Source organism: Protopterus annectens, chromosome 8.part0 (genome assembly GCF_019279795.1).
Source record: "Protopterus annectens isolate FY-2018-M chromosome 8.part0, PAN1.0, whole genome shotgun sequence".
Taxonomy (NCBI): domain Eukaryota; kingdom Metazoa; phylum Chordata; order Ceratodontiformes; family Protopteridae; genus Protopterus; species Protopterus annectens.
In genome coordinates, this window is record NC_056741.1 from 1,338,294,635 (window position 1) to 1,338,310,261 (window position 15,627).

Consider the following 15,627-nt stretch of genomic DNA (forward strand, 5'->3'; position numbering starts at 1 on the left):
TCCTTGCAGTATCTGACCTGGAGAACTATCTTCTTAGTGTCTGTAACTTCGGATGGAAATATTTCAGAGGTATGTGCCCTAATACAAAGAATATTTTCTAATCCTCCTTAGGGATAGGATTAGTCTATGCACCAGCCCTTCTTTCATACTCATAGTAATAAGACTTTCTTGAATCAGGTTATTCAATTTTCCAGTGCACTTTCCTTCTTGTAGAGCAGAGGAAAGAGGATTCTACATTCCTTGGATGTGAAAAGGCAATTGAGATTTTACTTGAACAGTGCAAAAGACACTTTTATATCATTTGCTGAAGCTAGAGAGTGCAGATTTGTTTCCAAACAAACCATATCAAAATGATTCACCTATAATATCCAGTAGTTACTCCTTTCATGGTAAGATCATTCTGGGGTAGGTAAAGGTCCATTCTACAAGAGCTATAGCAGCCACTACTACCTTTCTTAGGAAATTAATATTCAGACTATTTTCAAAGCAGCTACCTGGTCCTCTGGCTGCATTTTCTCCAAACATTACAAAATGGACATTGCTTTTAGAGCCAGGGAGGCATTTGCTAGGGGCATCCTTCAACCAGCATGTCCTCAGAGCCAGCTACCAACTGGGCTGTAAGTACTGGTAATATTCCTGAATGTAAATACTACTGCAACATGAACCATAAGTACAACTGTGTTAGGAATGTGTCATGATAGCAGATGTAACAATGCACATACTCTTAACAGTAATGTGTCCCTTTTCTTCTCTCTTTCCTATCGAGTGGCCATCTGGGACTTGGGGGTTACTCTTTCTCTTCTGCCCTTTCTACTGCCACCATAAACCATTTCTCCTTGGTCTTCGGGAGGCAGTTTTGGGGGTGGCTTTATTAGTCTGTCATAGATGGGGACAGTCTTTCTTCCCATGTCCACCCGAGCAGTTAGTGCTCTGGATCAGCAGTTTATCCTCTAGACTGCCAGGGCAAGAAAGAACCATGGACTGCATTGGCATACATCTCTTAATACCTCAGGCCTGCCGATATCCAGGTAGGAAGGCAGCCACTCTATCTAGAGTGAGGAAGAGCAAAACGCTCCTAAAAATCAGGCTGGACATTGAGACTTCTGTGCCAGAAGTCTCAAAGTAAAGACTGCTACAACAATGAACATACTCAAAGATCTACAGTTATGGTAAGTTCCTACTGCAACTATACTTTCTGCGACAGAAATTTAGTTCAGGGAGGGGGCCACTTATATCTTCACATTGCACTACTTAGTCTTGAGAATACAATATAGGAGGGTACAAGAGCTTGTGGGATAAAGCCCTACACACAACAGCTGTCAAAATGTAGTCCTGAAATTCTGTGTTGTAGAATGCCGAAATGATCCTCATGTTTATCATGCTTAACATGATTGCTATATTTTTCTTCAGTGGGTAGCTGTCATTTGATACCCTTGTTTTGTAAATTGCAGAACTCCATAACTACCAGTCTTTTCCCCTTAATGTTGTGTTTCTGTTAACCTATATAACATACCATCACACACCAGTTTATACTCAGATGGAGTCCTTCAGCCTATCAGTTCTTTTCTGGCACTTAAGCAGCTGGGATCTTTATCTTGACTGTAAGTATTAAGTTCTTGCTTTCTCAAAGTTTGGCTCAGTGCCATACAGGGATAAAGCTCTCATTATCACCCAGATGACCTGAGTTCAGTTACCATCTTGAGCACTGGAAGAGCTGGGCATGAGGGGATGTGAGGGAGTGGCAATTGTTGACTTTCCCATTACAAGGGGAGGTGGTTGTAGTTCCTGGTCAGCCACTGCTCCACTGCAAATGGAGTCATGCCCAGAGACTGACTAGCATGACTTGGGGTTGGTTTCACAAGCCAGTGACAATAGCTGTCAAGGAGCATGTGTATAGGAGCAAGTACATATTCAGGAGAGCACTGGAGGTCCCGCGATGATTTTTTTAGTAATATCAACCATGAGGGAGTAGGTTTAGAGCAGAGTTGGTTGAGAGAAAACTTACTCCAGCTTCTATCAAGGATGTATGCTGCTGCTGACTTGGAGGTTGTGCCTATCAGCTAGGGATAGATGTGCAATGTCACTTTTGGGATCCCATCAAGGGGATTATCCAGATTTGCATTGCTGGTGAGACAGGGCTCCCTGGCTGTGACCAGCCCTAGATAAGTTCATCTAAGGTCCCTAGTCCTGAGCAAGGGGAAAACAGGCTCACCTGGCCAGGTTGAAGGGCACTTATCTCTTCAGTATGCATGTGGATGGTTGAAGCACAGCCAAGAAGCACAAACCACCATAATAGTTGCCTGGATAATGGCTCCTACTGATGACTCTTGCCTCCATACTGGAAAATCTGCAGTATAGGGAAATGAACGGGCTCATGTCACATAGGGAAAGGCTTAATGATTGGCAAGCATTGGAACAAAAAGATCATAGAAAAACTGTTCCTCCATTCTCATACCTAGAAATAAGTCTAACAGGTTTCAACTTGGCTAATAAATTACAGGCAAAATTCTGTACCAGTATTATATGTACTATTTTTGGAGATGCTTGAAATTAAGTACTGCTGTCAATGCCGTTCATTCAGCCCTGCCAATTGCAGTAGAGACAGAAATCTTGAGGCCAAGAAAGAGGACAGGGATGAAATCTCCTCCTATAGGGATTGGCATAAGAGTCCAATTCTGCAACCCCAGGTATTAGCTGAAGAACCAACACAAGGGCCAGAACTTGAAATGTTAGCTTACAACCAAGTCTTCCTGGAAGTAAGTCCATTTGTATTTCAGATCTCCATAGGTGCATAATTTGTTCTTGACAAACATGGTTTTAAGTCTTTGCCAATCTCCTGCTCTGGCAAAAGCTTTTCTTATGAGTGTAGGCCCAGAGGGGGTGCAATTCTGGATAGTAACCTTAAGGGGTATTTTTACTGTTGATTTGGAACATAAGGAAAACCATCCTTATCCTGAACAGTGGTCTTAAAAGTTGTGTTGTCAAGGGTTTGAAGTAATGAAGCCTGACATCTTCCCTTCCAAGGCTTCCCCATCCTCAGTGGGTCCCTCACCTAGGGTTTGGGAGGGACTTTTGGGTAGTCCTGCAGACCTAGGTATCACAGTTGTCAGCTGGAAGACTGAGACACAGGTATGGGACTGCACTGTTGGGGAATACAGCCTAAGACTAGTTGTAGGCCTGGTGCAGGCTTTTCTTTACCACATGCTGACTTCAGTAGGCTAGTACTTATAAAGGAGTTCCTGTCACCCATGACCTGGTGCACATCGACTGCATGTCTACTCTGTGAGTTGTTCTGTGTGCAAGTTCACACATGGAGGTAATGGGGGAGGCAGTGAGGCACATACTCTCACACCTTCTCACTCTTATGTTAGAGCCTGAAGATACACATGCCAGCAGAGCTGCAGTTGTCCTTTCCATGTTTTGGGTTTGGCAGCTCTTCAGTTTTTTTCCAAGATGGAAAGCAAGTACTAAGGACTAGTGGGTTCTGGACATAGTCATCGTTGGTCACATCTTGAAGCTTACAGGTTCTGTCCCAGTAGGATACTCACTGGGAAACCCATACTTTTAACAGCTCTTAAGACAAACTCAGACTGTACTGCTGAAGTGGCCCACATAGGCTGTCCTCTGTTTTGAGCAGGGAAAGGGATTCTTCCCCTACTGTTTCCTGGACTTGAAGAGAGTGGACTGTTTTTTTTTTTTTCTGGGCCTCTGAGATTTCATCCAAAATATCAGGTAAGTTTAGATATTGGTGGAGACTAAGTGGTCGGGTCCATGTTCGGCTATCAGTAAAACAGGTCCCGGAACAACTAAATATAAGACATCTAAATGGAAAATTACTTAACACATGTAACTTCGAAAATATATTTATCAAATGGCCATAGTTGTCCAACAACCAGGAAGTAATGCGATGCATAAGGTAAGTGAAGGAAACCTCTTAAATTTGCCCTATTCCCCACTGTAGTGAGATCTCGGGAGTTGGTATATATAGTTGGGGGGGTGTGGTTGGTTTTGTTCCATTGTTGGCCAGCTATGGCCATTCGATAAATGCATTTTTTGAAGTTATATGTATTCAGTAATTTTACGTTTAGATGTTTTATGTATGATATTTAGCCATTTTATGTACAATATTTAGCTGTTGGAAGATCTGTGTTTTCGATAGCCAAACATAGACCCAAGTGGTTACATCTCTCATGGTTGATGTGCGTCACTGGTCACCATGTTTATTTTGTCACATCTTTGCCCATATAGAAGGTTCTTCTGTTTGGCTGTAGGTGGCTATAATTTCCAAAAAAAAGTGTTTTACATTTGGGCTTTCTTCTGCACCCACAGTATTTGTTGAAGTCTTGGCTGCGGTAGTTGAAGCTTTGTAAGTCAGATCTTTGTGTTCTGCAACCTGAATGTCCTGCTTCCTGTGACACACCCAGTGTCATTCCTGAATTGTCCTTGCAGTGAATACTGCTTCTGCTGCTGCAGTTGCAGGTCGATAGGGGAAAACATAAACTGTGAAGAGTCTTCTGTGGTTTCTTTGCAGAGGCTAGAATTCATAGGTACAGAGTTGGGCATTCTCTGGTGCTGGTCTTTGCTGTCATGAAAGAAAAAAACAGGAAAACTATAACCCTGGTGTCCTTGACTTGCTGCAGCCCAGCATACAAGCCCAGACTCTACTGCATTTTCTGTCTTTAATGTCTGACAAAATCTTTATGGAGCCATTTGCATGCCTGAGAATGAGGATGAGGGGGCAGGTTTTGCAGTGAGTTGAGTAGGCTGCAGTGCAAACATGTAGTTACAGCCCTCTTAGCATCTGACACCTGTTATAAGACCCTGGAATGATGTGCAGTCCCACCAAACTTTTAATGTCCCACATTCTCGCAGCTAAAACTCGTGCAGGTATTGATAGAAGTTGGAGAGGTTAGGAGTCTACAGTGGGTTTCTAAACACTAGATGGGGTTTGACACTACCTGGAAAGGAACCATGTAATTAACTGTTTGGAGCTAGAGAGTGTCTCTCAGGTTCTGACGGTCTTAGAGAAAAAACTGTTAGATTACATTGCAACAACCAGTCTATCGTGCAGTATCGAAATATATGGGCATATCCCTTCCCCTGCACAGAGTTGGTGCATGTTTAACAGTGGACCACAGACAAGAACATCAGTGTGTTATCACTTCACAGTCAAAGGGGAAGTGAATTTACTGACAGATTGAGTTGCTTTTCCAGCTGTCAACTGGTCCTGAGTTGGGAGCAGTCATTTGGTCCTAGTCTTTCAGCAGTGGGTTGTTGTAAAAATCCACATTTTACTACTTAGAACAAAGTCCTCCACCATAGTCTGTTCAGTGTACCAGTTCCATGTGGCTTGGACGATTCTTGTATGTTTTCCCTCCGTTTTCATTGATCCTCATCTGTAAATCCAAGAAAGAAGCACCAAAGCGAATTCTCACCACACATTTCTGTTTAAGAAAACCATGGTTTCTGATACTCTGGTCTCTTGCAGTATGGAATACCTTTTTGATCCTGGCCAAATATTTCCCCCATGGTTGGAGTAACAGCCATCTTTGCCCAAGGTATGGCTTATGACCTGTACTCAGTTTCATACAGACACCTTAGAGGTGATCTCTGTCTGGCACACAAAGCAATCTCAGACCCGACCTTGATGGGACTGCTGCATATCCGCAAGTGAAGCTCCACTAGAGCATCCTGTACACGCGACCTCAACCTGGTCTGTGATATCAATAGAACTTGTTGGCAGGACAAATTTGTGTCCCAGAGACTCTCCCATGTGGGGAGTAGACTCCCTCTCCATGTCAAGCAGAGTACCTCGTTATCCCTTTTTAAGTGCAACTTGGATAACTGAATGAGAAACAGAAAATACACCTTTCCACCTGTGTCCTGCTGGGCAGGGGCTCTGGGTGCTGACTTGTCTAAACATGGGCTAAACTCTCGGTTAGACTTATAAGGGCCTCAGGGCCAGTAGCCTAGCAACCTCCTATGATCTAAAGCCACAGATAAATTATATTGAGTTGTGTATTTGTTTTTGTATTGTGATGTTTTTGAAATCAAGAAAATAATGCATGTGTTTACAAAGCAATAATGTATCTCTTTTTTCAGGCAGACTTGCCAGATGAGCAGTGCCATTGAAATATCACCTTTTTGGTAGGGATCCAGTAAACTTAACCCTCCTCAAGAAAATTCTCTCTGTCATCCTGTCCACTGTCTTGTGATGAGTTCTTCTTGTGTTACGCTACCCTAAGAGATTTAATTGTTTTATATATACAATCTTGCATGAAGTAGGATATTTTATGCTAAAATTTTTCTGTTCACAGAAATATGCCAGGAGTGTCAGCTAAAAACTTTTGAAAGTAATCCCAATTTTAAACATAAATGATGGATTTATAGTTTTGCTTGTATGATTGTCCTGCATGTTACCTCACATTCCTTTTTAGCTATATATTGACTTACTCTTCTGTAATTGTCTTTTAAGGTATGATGAGATGGGTGTTATCTTCACCATTGTTATCAGTGACTCCACACTGGAAAATGGGATAGTTGTTTTGAGAAACAGAGATACAACCATGAAGGAAATGTTGCACATTTCTGAGGTGAAGAATTTTTTAATGAAGTACATTGATGCTGCCAGCAATATTTAATGTCCAATAAACATTGCTAAAATATCCAGTGGGTCTTTTTCCTGCATTTTAATAGCTTTTTATTTAAATAAAATTGCTTTGTGTTTCATGTGTTGCTTATTGTATGTTGCTGCACTGTTATACATTTGTCCAATGATAAACTGGGCCACTTAAGAAACTTATTTTGGCCACACTTTATTCTTTTGTAGCTACTCTATATGCTTAACTAATTGGCTGAACCAGTTTTGTAAAAAGGGAATCTTCAGTAGAACAAGTTGAAAATTCTTAGTTCTTACCATGAATTGTTAGACACCACATGAATATACCTCTCAACCTCCTAGAGCAAGAAATAATAATGTGTGGACAAAGGCCCAAAAATAGGGACAGATTTTAAATATTGCTCAAATGAAATTAGAAAGTTGGTAGTATAACAGAATTTGTGTTAGCATGCATTTTCTGAAGGGTATGACGTCTGAAACTCAAATTTGTTATTTAGGGACTTCAATCCCCAGTGATTTGCCTGAAAACCACAAATTTTATGTGGAATAGACAATACATCTGGACAGTTGAGAGCTATGCTCATGAGTGAAATGGTTAGAAAGAATTAGTTCAACATATTTGGATGGTATCTCCAACCCCTGATGAAGCCTTGAACTTTTGCATGTCAGCATTTAGTTAAAAGTTCAGATTTGTTATGAAAGAAAGTCATATGATCTCCAGTACTCAAGGTGGATTTTGCCAGTTGAATCTTTTTAGAAGCTTTGATGTAGAACCTCAGACTTCTGACTCTGGTCTTTTATAGACTAGTTTATATTCAGCTTTGACTCTGGCATTAGATTGGCAACTTGCTTTTTTATGAATGACTACCATTTACTCAAAATTAGGAAGAAGGATATCACTTTGGGAGAATCGTCTTCACATTTTTGACTTTGGCTTTCTTATCTCATGAAGCATGATGTTCAACAAGTTTTCAGGAGCAGCAGGCCCATGCTAGTCTGTGCTGGGTACTGTCTAATGGGAAACAATTTTAGATCTGGTGTGAAGTCACCCGTCTGGTAAGAGGAATTTGTATTACAGGCATTAAAACTACTTGGCACTTGGAACTTCATGTAGTTTGGTGCTTTTTCTAGCACCTGTGATGCTGCTTGGCTTCTATCTTCCTAGTTCTTTGTTGACAGATTGTTTAGGTAATTCAAGAGTAAAGTTCTGTATTTTTTCCATTATCAAATGTGTTCCTCCTTTCTTACAGTTTGCTGTATTCTACCAGATAACTCTATATCCAATGTCTTTTCCATCCATCTGACTGTGGTTATACTGGATCTGAAGCCAGCATTATTGCAGTCTTCATCCTCAGAGCCCTACCTCCACTACCTGTAATGCCCTGCCGTACCCTACAGTATCTTCCCAGACCTCATTTGCTGCCTTTATCATCAGTTGTGGTCCATACAAGCTCCTTAGATAAATGCATTGTTTGTTATTTCAGTTTATTTTTTTTTGCCTCCTTTACCTTTCTTACTGTTTTATAGTAAATAGTCTATTTTTTGCTAGTCAGTTCTTTGTCTAGGTTAGCTTAGATTATCTTGTAGCAGCCTCACCTCATTTACTGGTTTCCCCCTTTGTTCTTCCAAAAAAATTTTGGCTGTAGCTACTTAAATTTATTTTTCATATAGGACTGTTGCCTTGTATACCTTGTTGTTAGTGTGTTAATTGTTCTACCTTACTGTTCTTGTACTGTGTTTTTTCGATACAGTTATGGATAAGCAGTCTCCTGCTGCAGTGTTCAAGAAATGTGCTGTGTGGGCATAAATGGACTCCATAAGAGGACCATGACAAGTGCTACACAACTGGATGGTGGCATGCCAGGCCTGTCCTGCCTTTGGCACCACAGCCCTGGTGTGACAGTTCAAACATATATTGAAAGGGATGCTCCTGTCATTGTCATCTGCTCCTCCAGTGACCACTTCCCCTTCCTCTAAGAAAGACAAAAAGCCAGAGAAGAGGGATGTGAAGGATAAAGACAAATGTAAGCATAGTAAGGGGAGTTCTAAAGTCAGGAAGAAGGATGATCGTAAACGTTAATCATCTGATAATCAGCTGGACCTGAAGGTCCACTGGCCTTTAGGTCCAGCTAATACATTGCCTTTGTTACTACATTGGCACCAATCTCTGGAGGTCAATGTTCTTCATTTGGAGTCGCTGGAGTCCCAGACCCTTAACGTCAGTAGCCCCTTTCTCTCTGCAGCTCCTCCCTCATTGGCCAGGCTCCAGTTTCCATTTCTCCCCATCACTCCAGCCAAGTTCTCTCTAGAACTACCACCATTCCAGATCTGTACTTCTCAGTTTCAGGTCCAAGACTTGGATCCATCATCTAGGTAAGCATTGAAGCCAGCTTCTACAGCTTTATCCAGATCTGCTGGGTCAGTCAGTAGTCTAAAAATTTCTGACTTAAAAGCTGATGTGTTCCTTTCTTCAGGTGTTGATGGACTATGGTTCCTTTTCTTCACCTCTGGTCCTCAACCAGTGCCAGTGGTGTCCTTAGATCCATCCCTTGTTTTCCCCTTCAGCACACCCTTTGGTTTTTGGGGCCCACTGATCTGACCACTCAGTTTTCCTTGCCCTGTGCCGGTGCTGACTGCTAAGATGCATCAGGCCAAGCACATCTTGGAGCTGAGGTGCTGGGGTTTGGAGCCTCTGGATCAGGTTTGAATAACCGGGTTTTAGAACTGGCCCTTGCCTTGGATAGCTCAGCTTCAATCACAACATCTGATCCAGCCAAGTTGGCACAGGACACTGGTCTGTCTCTCAGATCTTTGGATCTGAAGGGGGAGTCTATGTCCAGCCATGTGGCCTCTGTCAGTGTAATGATGTAAGGTATTGCCAGCTATGCCAGGAGAAGTAGGGCGGTGGATGTGTAACATATTCCAGCATAGCTAGCTAGAATTTTCTAAATTGTCATTTGAATATTAAACTGGTTTGTACAGGTGCTTGTATTGAAAATGTATTTGGAAAGCTGCTTGTGTTAAATGTACCAATAGTGGGTCCTGCTGGATGGAAAAGAAATACACCTGCATGTCAGACTGTATTCTAACTGTTGAAATGAATATATTGTAACAGAGCATACTGGAAGAGAAGAGGTTAATCCCAATCCAGGTAGCTTTGAAAAATAGTCTGAAATTAAATTACCTGGTTTAGGCCATAAAGATTGTATCTCAGAGTTCTGACTGCAGCCGGAGACAAAATGTCTGTGAAAACCAGGACTAGGAATCCTACTGTATTGTCCTTAGGGGTGAACTAATTGCTACCCTGGAAGGGTAGAAGTTTTTGAAATGGTTTTATAGCTTCCAGATGCTATAACACATATTAGCAAAGCTCAATGTGTGTGTGTATTATGACACGTATGTGCTAGATTCTAATCCAGTTTCTAGTAAAGGGGGTAGTGTGGGAACCAGAGTCAAATGAACAGATGTGATATCATTTTATAGCCAGCACTGAAATAATATTTAGATATCCATGAGAGATGTCACTTGGCTGTCAGCAGTCTGTTTATGAAACCTGACCAAAGGACCACTCACCCACATCATCTTGCCTTGCTCTAGTAAGTGAACTAGGGGACAGTAATTCTTTAGATTATTCAAGAAAATATAGTAAGATTAGTTAAGCATTGTTTTTCTGTATTTGTGTGAACCTTTCCATCTGTTATTTTTAATATTTACGGTCATTGAAACTCTGGTGTTTATTGTAAATAAATATTTAGTATTTTTATGTTTTTTTAGTATTTATTGAATATATTTAAACTTTTCATTGTAGCTGGCCTTTTAGAGAATATTTTAACATTTGAGAGTATTTATATTTATTTGGTGATATTGAGGTCATTCCTTGAGAGCCTTGTGTTTGGTCAAAATACTACCATTTGTATACATGTTAATTTTACTAAATAAAATTGGATACCCTGGTAAGAGTCTTACAGTTGCTGGCTTTGGAGTGTTGTGGTGGCAGTATCTACCTTCTAGACTGGGTAGAGGGGGCATAGCTAGTAAATCTGTGCCAGCCTTTTCCCAGGCGTGTGTGTATGTGAAAATCAAATCTGTGTGTGCCAGCTACTTGGAGCAGGGGCACAGAGCAGTGGCTCACAGAGAGGGTGGTGGAGGACTTGGCTTGGAACACTGCTGAAGATTCAACTCTGCTCAGTGTGGGGTCTTTGGGGCCTGATGAGAGAGAGGGAAACCCAGCTCCAGAACAGGAGTCTGTTCCCTATGTGCTCTTAAGGGAAATTGTGCTTGGTGCAGAGAGCTGCATCTGGAAATACTGTGTGTATCTGTTTTTGTTCCAAATGAACCTCCCTTGCCATTGTTAGTGGTGAGGACTGAGCCTCCTTGATTATTGGCCCACTGGAGGGATGTCACAGTCAGCATTCAGTGTTGTGGAGAAGATCTTGCCCAGAGACTATTGCCCCAGTAGCTGGATTGGCTCCATCCCAATCTTTTCCTCCATCTGTGTCCTCTGATTCTCATCAGTTTTCTCATGAACGGCCTGTGTCTTGAAGCCTTGAGAGACTTCTAGTTGTGGGCCCCTCCTTTCTTTGGTGTCCATTTCCAGTTCTTCCTCTCATCCTCCTAGGTGTTTCACACTAAGAGCAAATGCACGAGGAAGCATATGAACTCAAAGGAAGAGTCATTTACAGAGGATACCAACCTTGATGAAAGGAAGGTGTCCCCTATGTCCCACTCACAAAGGCTCCTCTTTTGGCAATTTATTGAAATTGATGAAACAGCTTGGGGGGCTACCGAAGCCCCCCACCCATCCCGGAGGTCATACAGAGAACCAGATGTGAGGGAGCCAGTCTCCAGAAAACCATCTAAAATCTTTGTCTCTCCTAAGGATGGACACTTCTGGAGTAGGGGTCCAGCTGTGGATGTTGTTGTGGTTGTTGTAGCCAAAGGACATCTCCGAGGAGAGCTCTGTATTCTTTCCTCCCAATAGTGAGTCACAGGTGTTAGAACATCTAGGAAGATGGACCTATTTTTCAGCCACTTTTGCCTTGCTTGCACTGAATTTACCCAGCCCATTTGATGAGAGTTCAACCAGACTTTATCTGGGACATGATAGTCTGTATGGACACAGTAGCCTCCAGATGTGCAAAGCGTCTGGAGGCTCATCTGTCCAATATGCAGTCTTTAACCAGTGTGTCCATGAGGCTGTTATCCACTGGTGCTGATGGCATGGCCTAAGGTGTAGGCACTGGCATCACCATGCTCCACCTTTCCTGGATGGTCTTGTAGCCTGTTTAAGTCCTCCTTCATTAACTCCCCATATGACAGATAGTCTCTTTTTGGTCCAAAGGTCAAAGAAGCACTTATCAGGAGCAAACAGCATGGAGATGTACTTTGTCACTGGAGTTTTTCTCCTCTCCTCAGAGGTTTTTCCAGGAACCAGATGTGTGCGCATGTGTGTGTGTGTGGGGAGGTTGGCTGTTTTGAAAATCACAGCAGTCTTTTCAGGATGCTGCTGCTGTGGTGGCTGTCCTCAGGGTGTGGGGGAACTTTAATATATGTTGCCCAAGTAGCAGAGGTGGTTTGCATAATCAGGGCTTCTATGGACCCTTTTCTGCTAAGCCCTTTCATCCGTCCTGAAGAGTTGCCAAACTGCCCCTGTCTGGAAGCAGTCGTGGGGGTGCATCTCTGCACCCTGAAGCTTGGGAGGCCATCACTTCAGACACCTGGGTGTTGAGAGTCCTATCCAGAGGTTATACAGTTACTTTTTAATTAACCCTAAAGATGGAGGGAGAGATGCCTTCCTGACATTTGACCCTGTCAAAGAAGACAGACATCAACAGGAATAAAAAAGCTGCTTCTCAGCTGAGTTAAGCAGGAGATTCCACCAGCCCAAGGAGGATCCAAGGTATACTCAAGATTCTTTTTAGTACAGAAGGACCTCAGACCAGTTCTGGTTCTCAGTTGTTTAAATCATTGCATCAAGCAGACCAAGTTCCAGTTGGTCAGAGTGCAGTCCATCATTCCTCTGTTTCTTCTAATTTCTCCAAATCTTTTGGGTTTCTACTACCATGATGGGAATGGACCCCACTCCTAAGTCAAAGTATGATTAAAGATCATGAAGTTAGTATTGTTTCAGTCTTTGATATCAGCCAAAAGTGCTCTTCGCAGCACCCGCAATGTGCCCAGTAATGACTCCTGCAATTTGTACGGGGTTACATGGATTGGTAACATATCTAAATATGATTGTAAATTCTGTTTTATAAGACCTGTTGCTCCTACTACTATCGGAACTGTCTGAGCATCTTCCACATTGCTCTCATTTCTGCCTGCAGATCCTGGTATTTTATGACTTTGTGTCTCTGTACGCAAGACACTATGGTCACTGGGTGTGGCAATTTCAATGATCAATGCTACTTTTGTCTTCTTTTCTTGACCACTGTATCCGGTTTTCTAGCATCTATCTCTTGAAGTGTTGGTAATGGGTGATCCCATGTGATATAAACTTCCATCATTTTCTGTAATGCATTGTGGCTCATGTTTCCAGTGTTTTTCAGCCACTTCAATACAATAATGTTTGCACAGTCCCCAGTGCAACAGTCTTGCCACAGTATTATGCCTTTCAGTATACACTCCTTCTGTCATTAATGTGTCGCAACCAGCAACAAGGTGCATGACTGTTTCCAATTTGGTTTTACACAACCTACGTTTGTCTGTTTCTCCCACATGTTCAATGGACTTTGTAAACCGTGTTGAATAAGGATGATTGGCTGTCCATGGTGGACATCAAGAATGCCTACTATCACATAAAGATAGTCAGCAATTAAGGAAGTTCTTGCACATTTGGCTGGGAAGCAGCCATTAACAGTTTCAAGCACTGCCCTTTGGTTTCACCACAGCTACTTAAGTGTTCATCAATTACATGGCAGTAGTGGCAGCAAGGTTCCCAGGTCTACCCATACCTGGACAACCGGCTCCTCACAGCACCCCGGAAGGCATCCTTCCTCAAAGCCAAATAATTCTTACTCCAGTTGTGTCTATCATCAGGCATTATTATCAATTATGACAAGTTTGGTTTAGATCCAGTTCAGATGACAGCATTCGTAGATTGCCATCTAGATATGGTCAAGCAAATTTCCTCCTTGTGGGTTAACTGCTGTTCAACTACAAGACTTGTCTGATCCTGAGGTTTTGGAATCCTCATTCTCTCCAAATTCTTAATCTACTTGGCTTGATGGCTGCGTCCATTTGATTCCTTTGATCAGGTTTCATATGCAAGTTCTTCAATGGACCCTGTCTGTTCAATGATCAACTCTCACCCCATGGGTTTTTCAATAATGCAACCAACATTTGCCATCAACATGTTATTTGGTGGCTGGAGTCTGTTGTCTCTGCAGAACGTTTCATCCTCCCTCATCCTTGAGCACCACTTACCATGATGCTTCCCTCCTGTGGGGTTGGGGGCATATCGAGGGAAAAACAGTCCAAGGTACCTGGGCTTAGAGGCCAACCTTCACATCAATGTCTTGGAGATGAAAGCAGTCCTAGTATTACAGGCATTTCAGGACCTTCTTTCCAAGAGTGTGATTGCCATACAGATCTTCATCTGCTGAGGCTTCCCATGCAGTGATCCAACACCAAAATTTTTTCCCTGATCCCCCTTGGGACAGCCAACAGCCACTGAGATGACCTCTGCTGCATGCTTCGCTCCAGGTCTCCTATATGCCTATTCTCCAACTCCATTGATGACAAAGTATATCCAGAAGACAGCCTGCATCAGAGCCACTGTGCCCCCCTCATAGCCCCCTTTAGACCAAAACAAGTTTATTTCCTTTCTTTGGCCCTATCTATGGCAACCTCCCTGGGTTTGTGACACAACTCTGGGGTTAATTTCCCAATATGGTCAACCTCACCTTGAACCTTCAGTCACTCAAATTGACTTGTAAGTGGAAAAGATTCTGTGTTAAGGCAAGCTGCAAGGGTCTAGACCACCTTTTCTGCTCCCTTGGATGTGATTTTGGATTTTCTAGCCAATCTTTTTCACTGAGGTCTAAGTTCCTCAACTATTTTCAGTTGGCTTCCATTTCCAATTTTCACATTGGAATGGACAATAAACCAGTTGCAACCTTGAAACTTTTTAAAGTCTTCCTAAAAGGTACCTTTTTGTTCCTGCCTCCAGTGCAGAATCCAGTTCCCTTGGCATCTCATTTTAATATCGCAAGCTCACCTCAGTTCACCCTGTGATCCTACTGCCACAATTTCTCTAAATATTTTCTCATGGAAAGCACTCTTTGTGGCCTTTACTTCAGCAAGAAGGGTTTTAGAGCACCAAGCTTCATCTTCCATTCCCCCTTATTTGGTATTCCACAAGGTCAGGGTTACACATGGCACTGACACATAATTCTTAAGATAGCTTTGGAAATGAACATAAATTAGGCTATACATTTACCAGTTTTATTCTCCAACTACAGTAACAAGGGACAATACTTCACTGCCTAGATGTTCATTGGCAGTTGAGATTTTACTTGAGTAGAACTAAGAATACCAGGAAGTCTGACCATCTTTTTGTATCCTTTTCGAAGTCTTGACAGGGCAAATGTCTCAAAAGTGACCCTATCCAGACAGCTCTCTGGCTGCATTTCCTACTCCACTTCTGTTGCCCCTTTTTTTTTTGCTCAGGCCTCTGTAGATGACATTTGTAAGATAGTTACCTAGGCTAAGACTTGCATGTTTATAAGCCATTACAAACTGGACCTAAAGTCCAGGCCCAGATCTGCTTTTGGCTCCACCTTTCTCTGAAGAGTTCTCTTCTGAAACCACATGGGTTGAAAACATCTGATACGAAAGTTGAAAGTTATGTACTTACAATAATAGAGCCGTGTGTGTCTTCTGTTTATCTCAACCTTCCTGCCTCCAAATAGTCACATGTTCTGTGCAATTCCTGGCTGGCTTGGCAGATCAACCCTGAAGCATTTCTTTAGTTGACCCTTTTAATGCCCTTGTCTTTTTTCCTTCCC

At 42.4% G+C, this 15,627-nt stretch overlaps 1 protein-coding gene across 1 annotated transcript in view; it reads left to right on the forward strand.

Annotated features, from left to right (window-relative positions):
- POLG2 (DNA polymerase gamma 2, accessory subunit) overlaps window positions 1-6,665 on the forward strand; it is a gene marked incomplete in the record, with an annotated part of 565,932 nt that extends 559,267 nt beyond the window's left edge. Inside the window, 1 exon segment of the mRNA XM_044080883.1 lies at window positions 6,476-6,665. Within this exon segment, the coding sequence (XP_043936818.1) occupies window positions 6,476-6,641 (166 nt within the window).
- Between the last annotated feature and the right edge of the window lie 8,962 nt (window positions 6,666-15,627).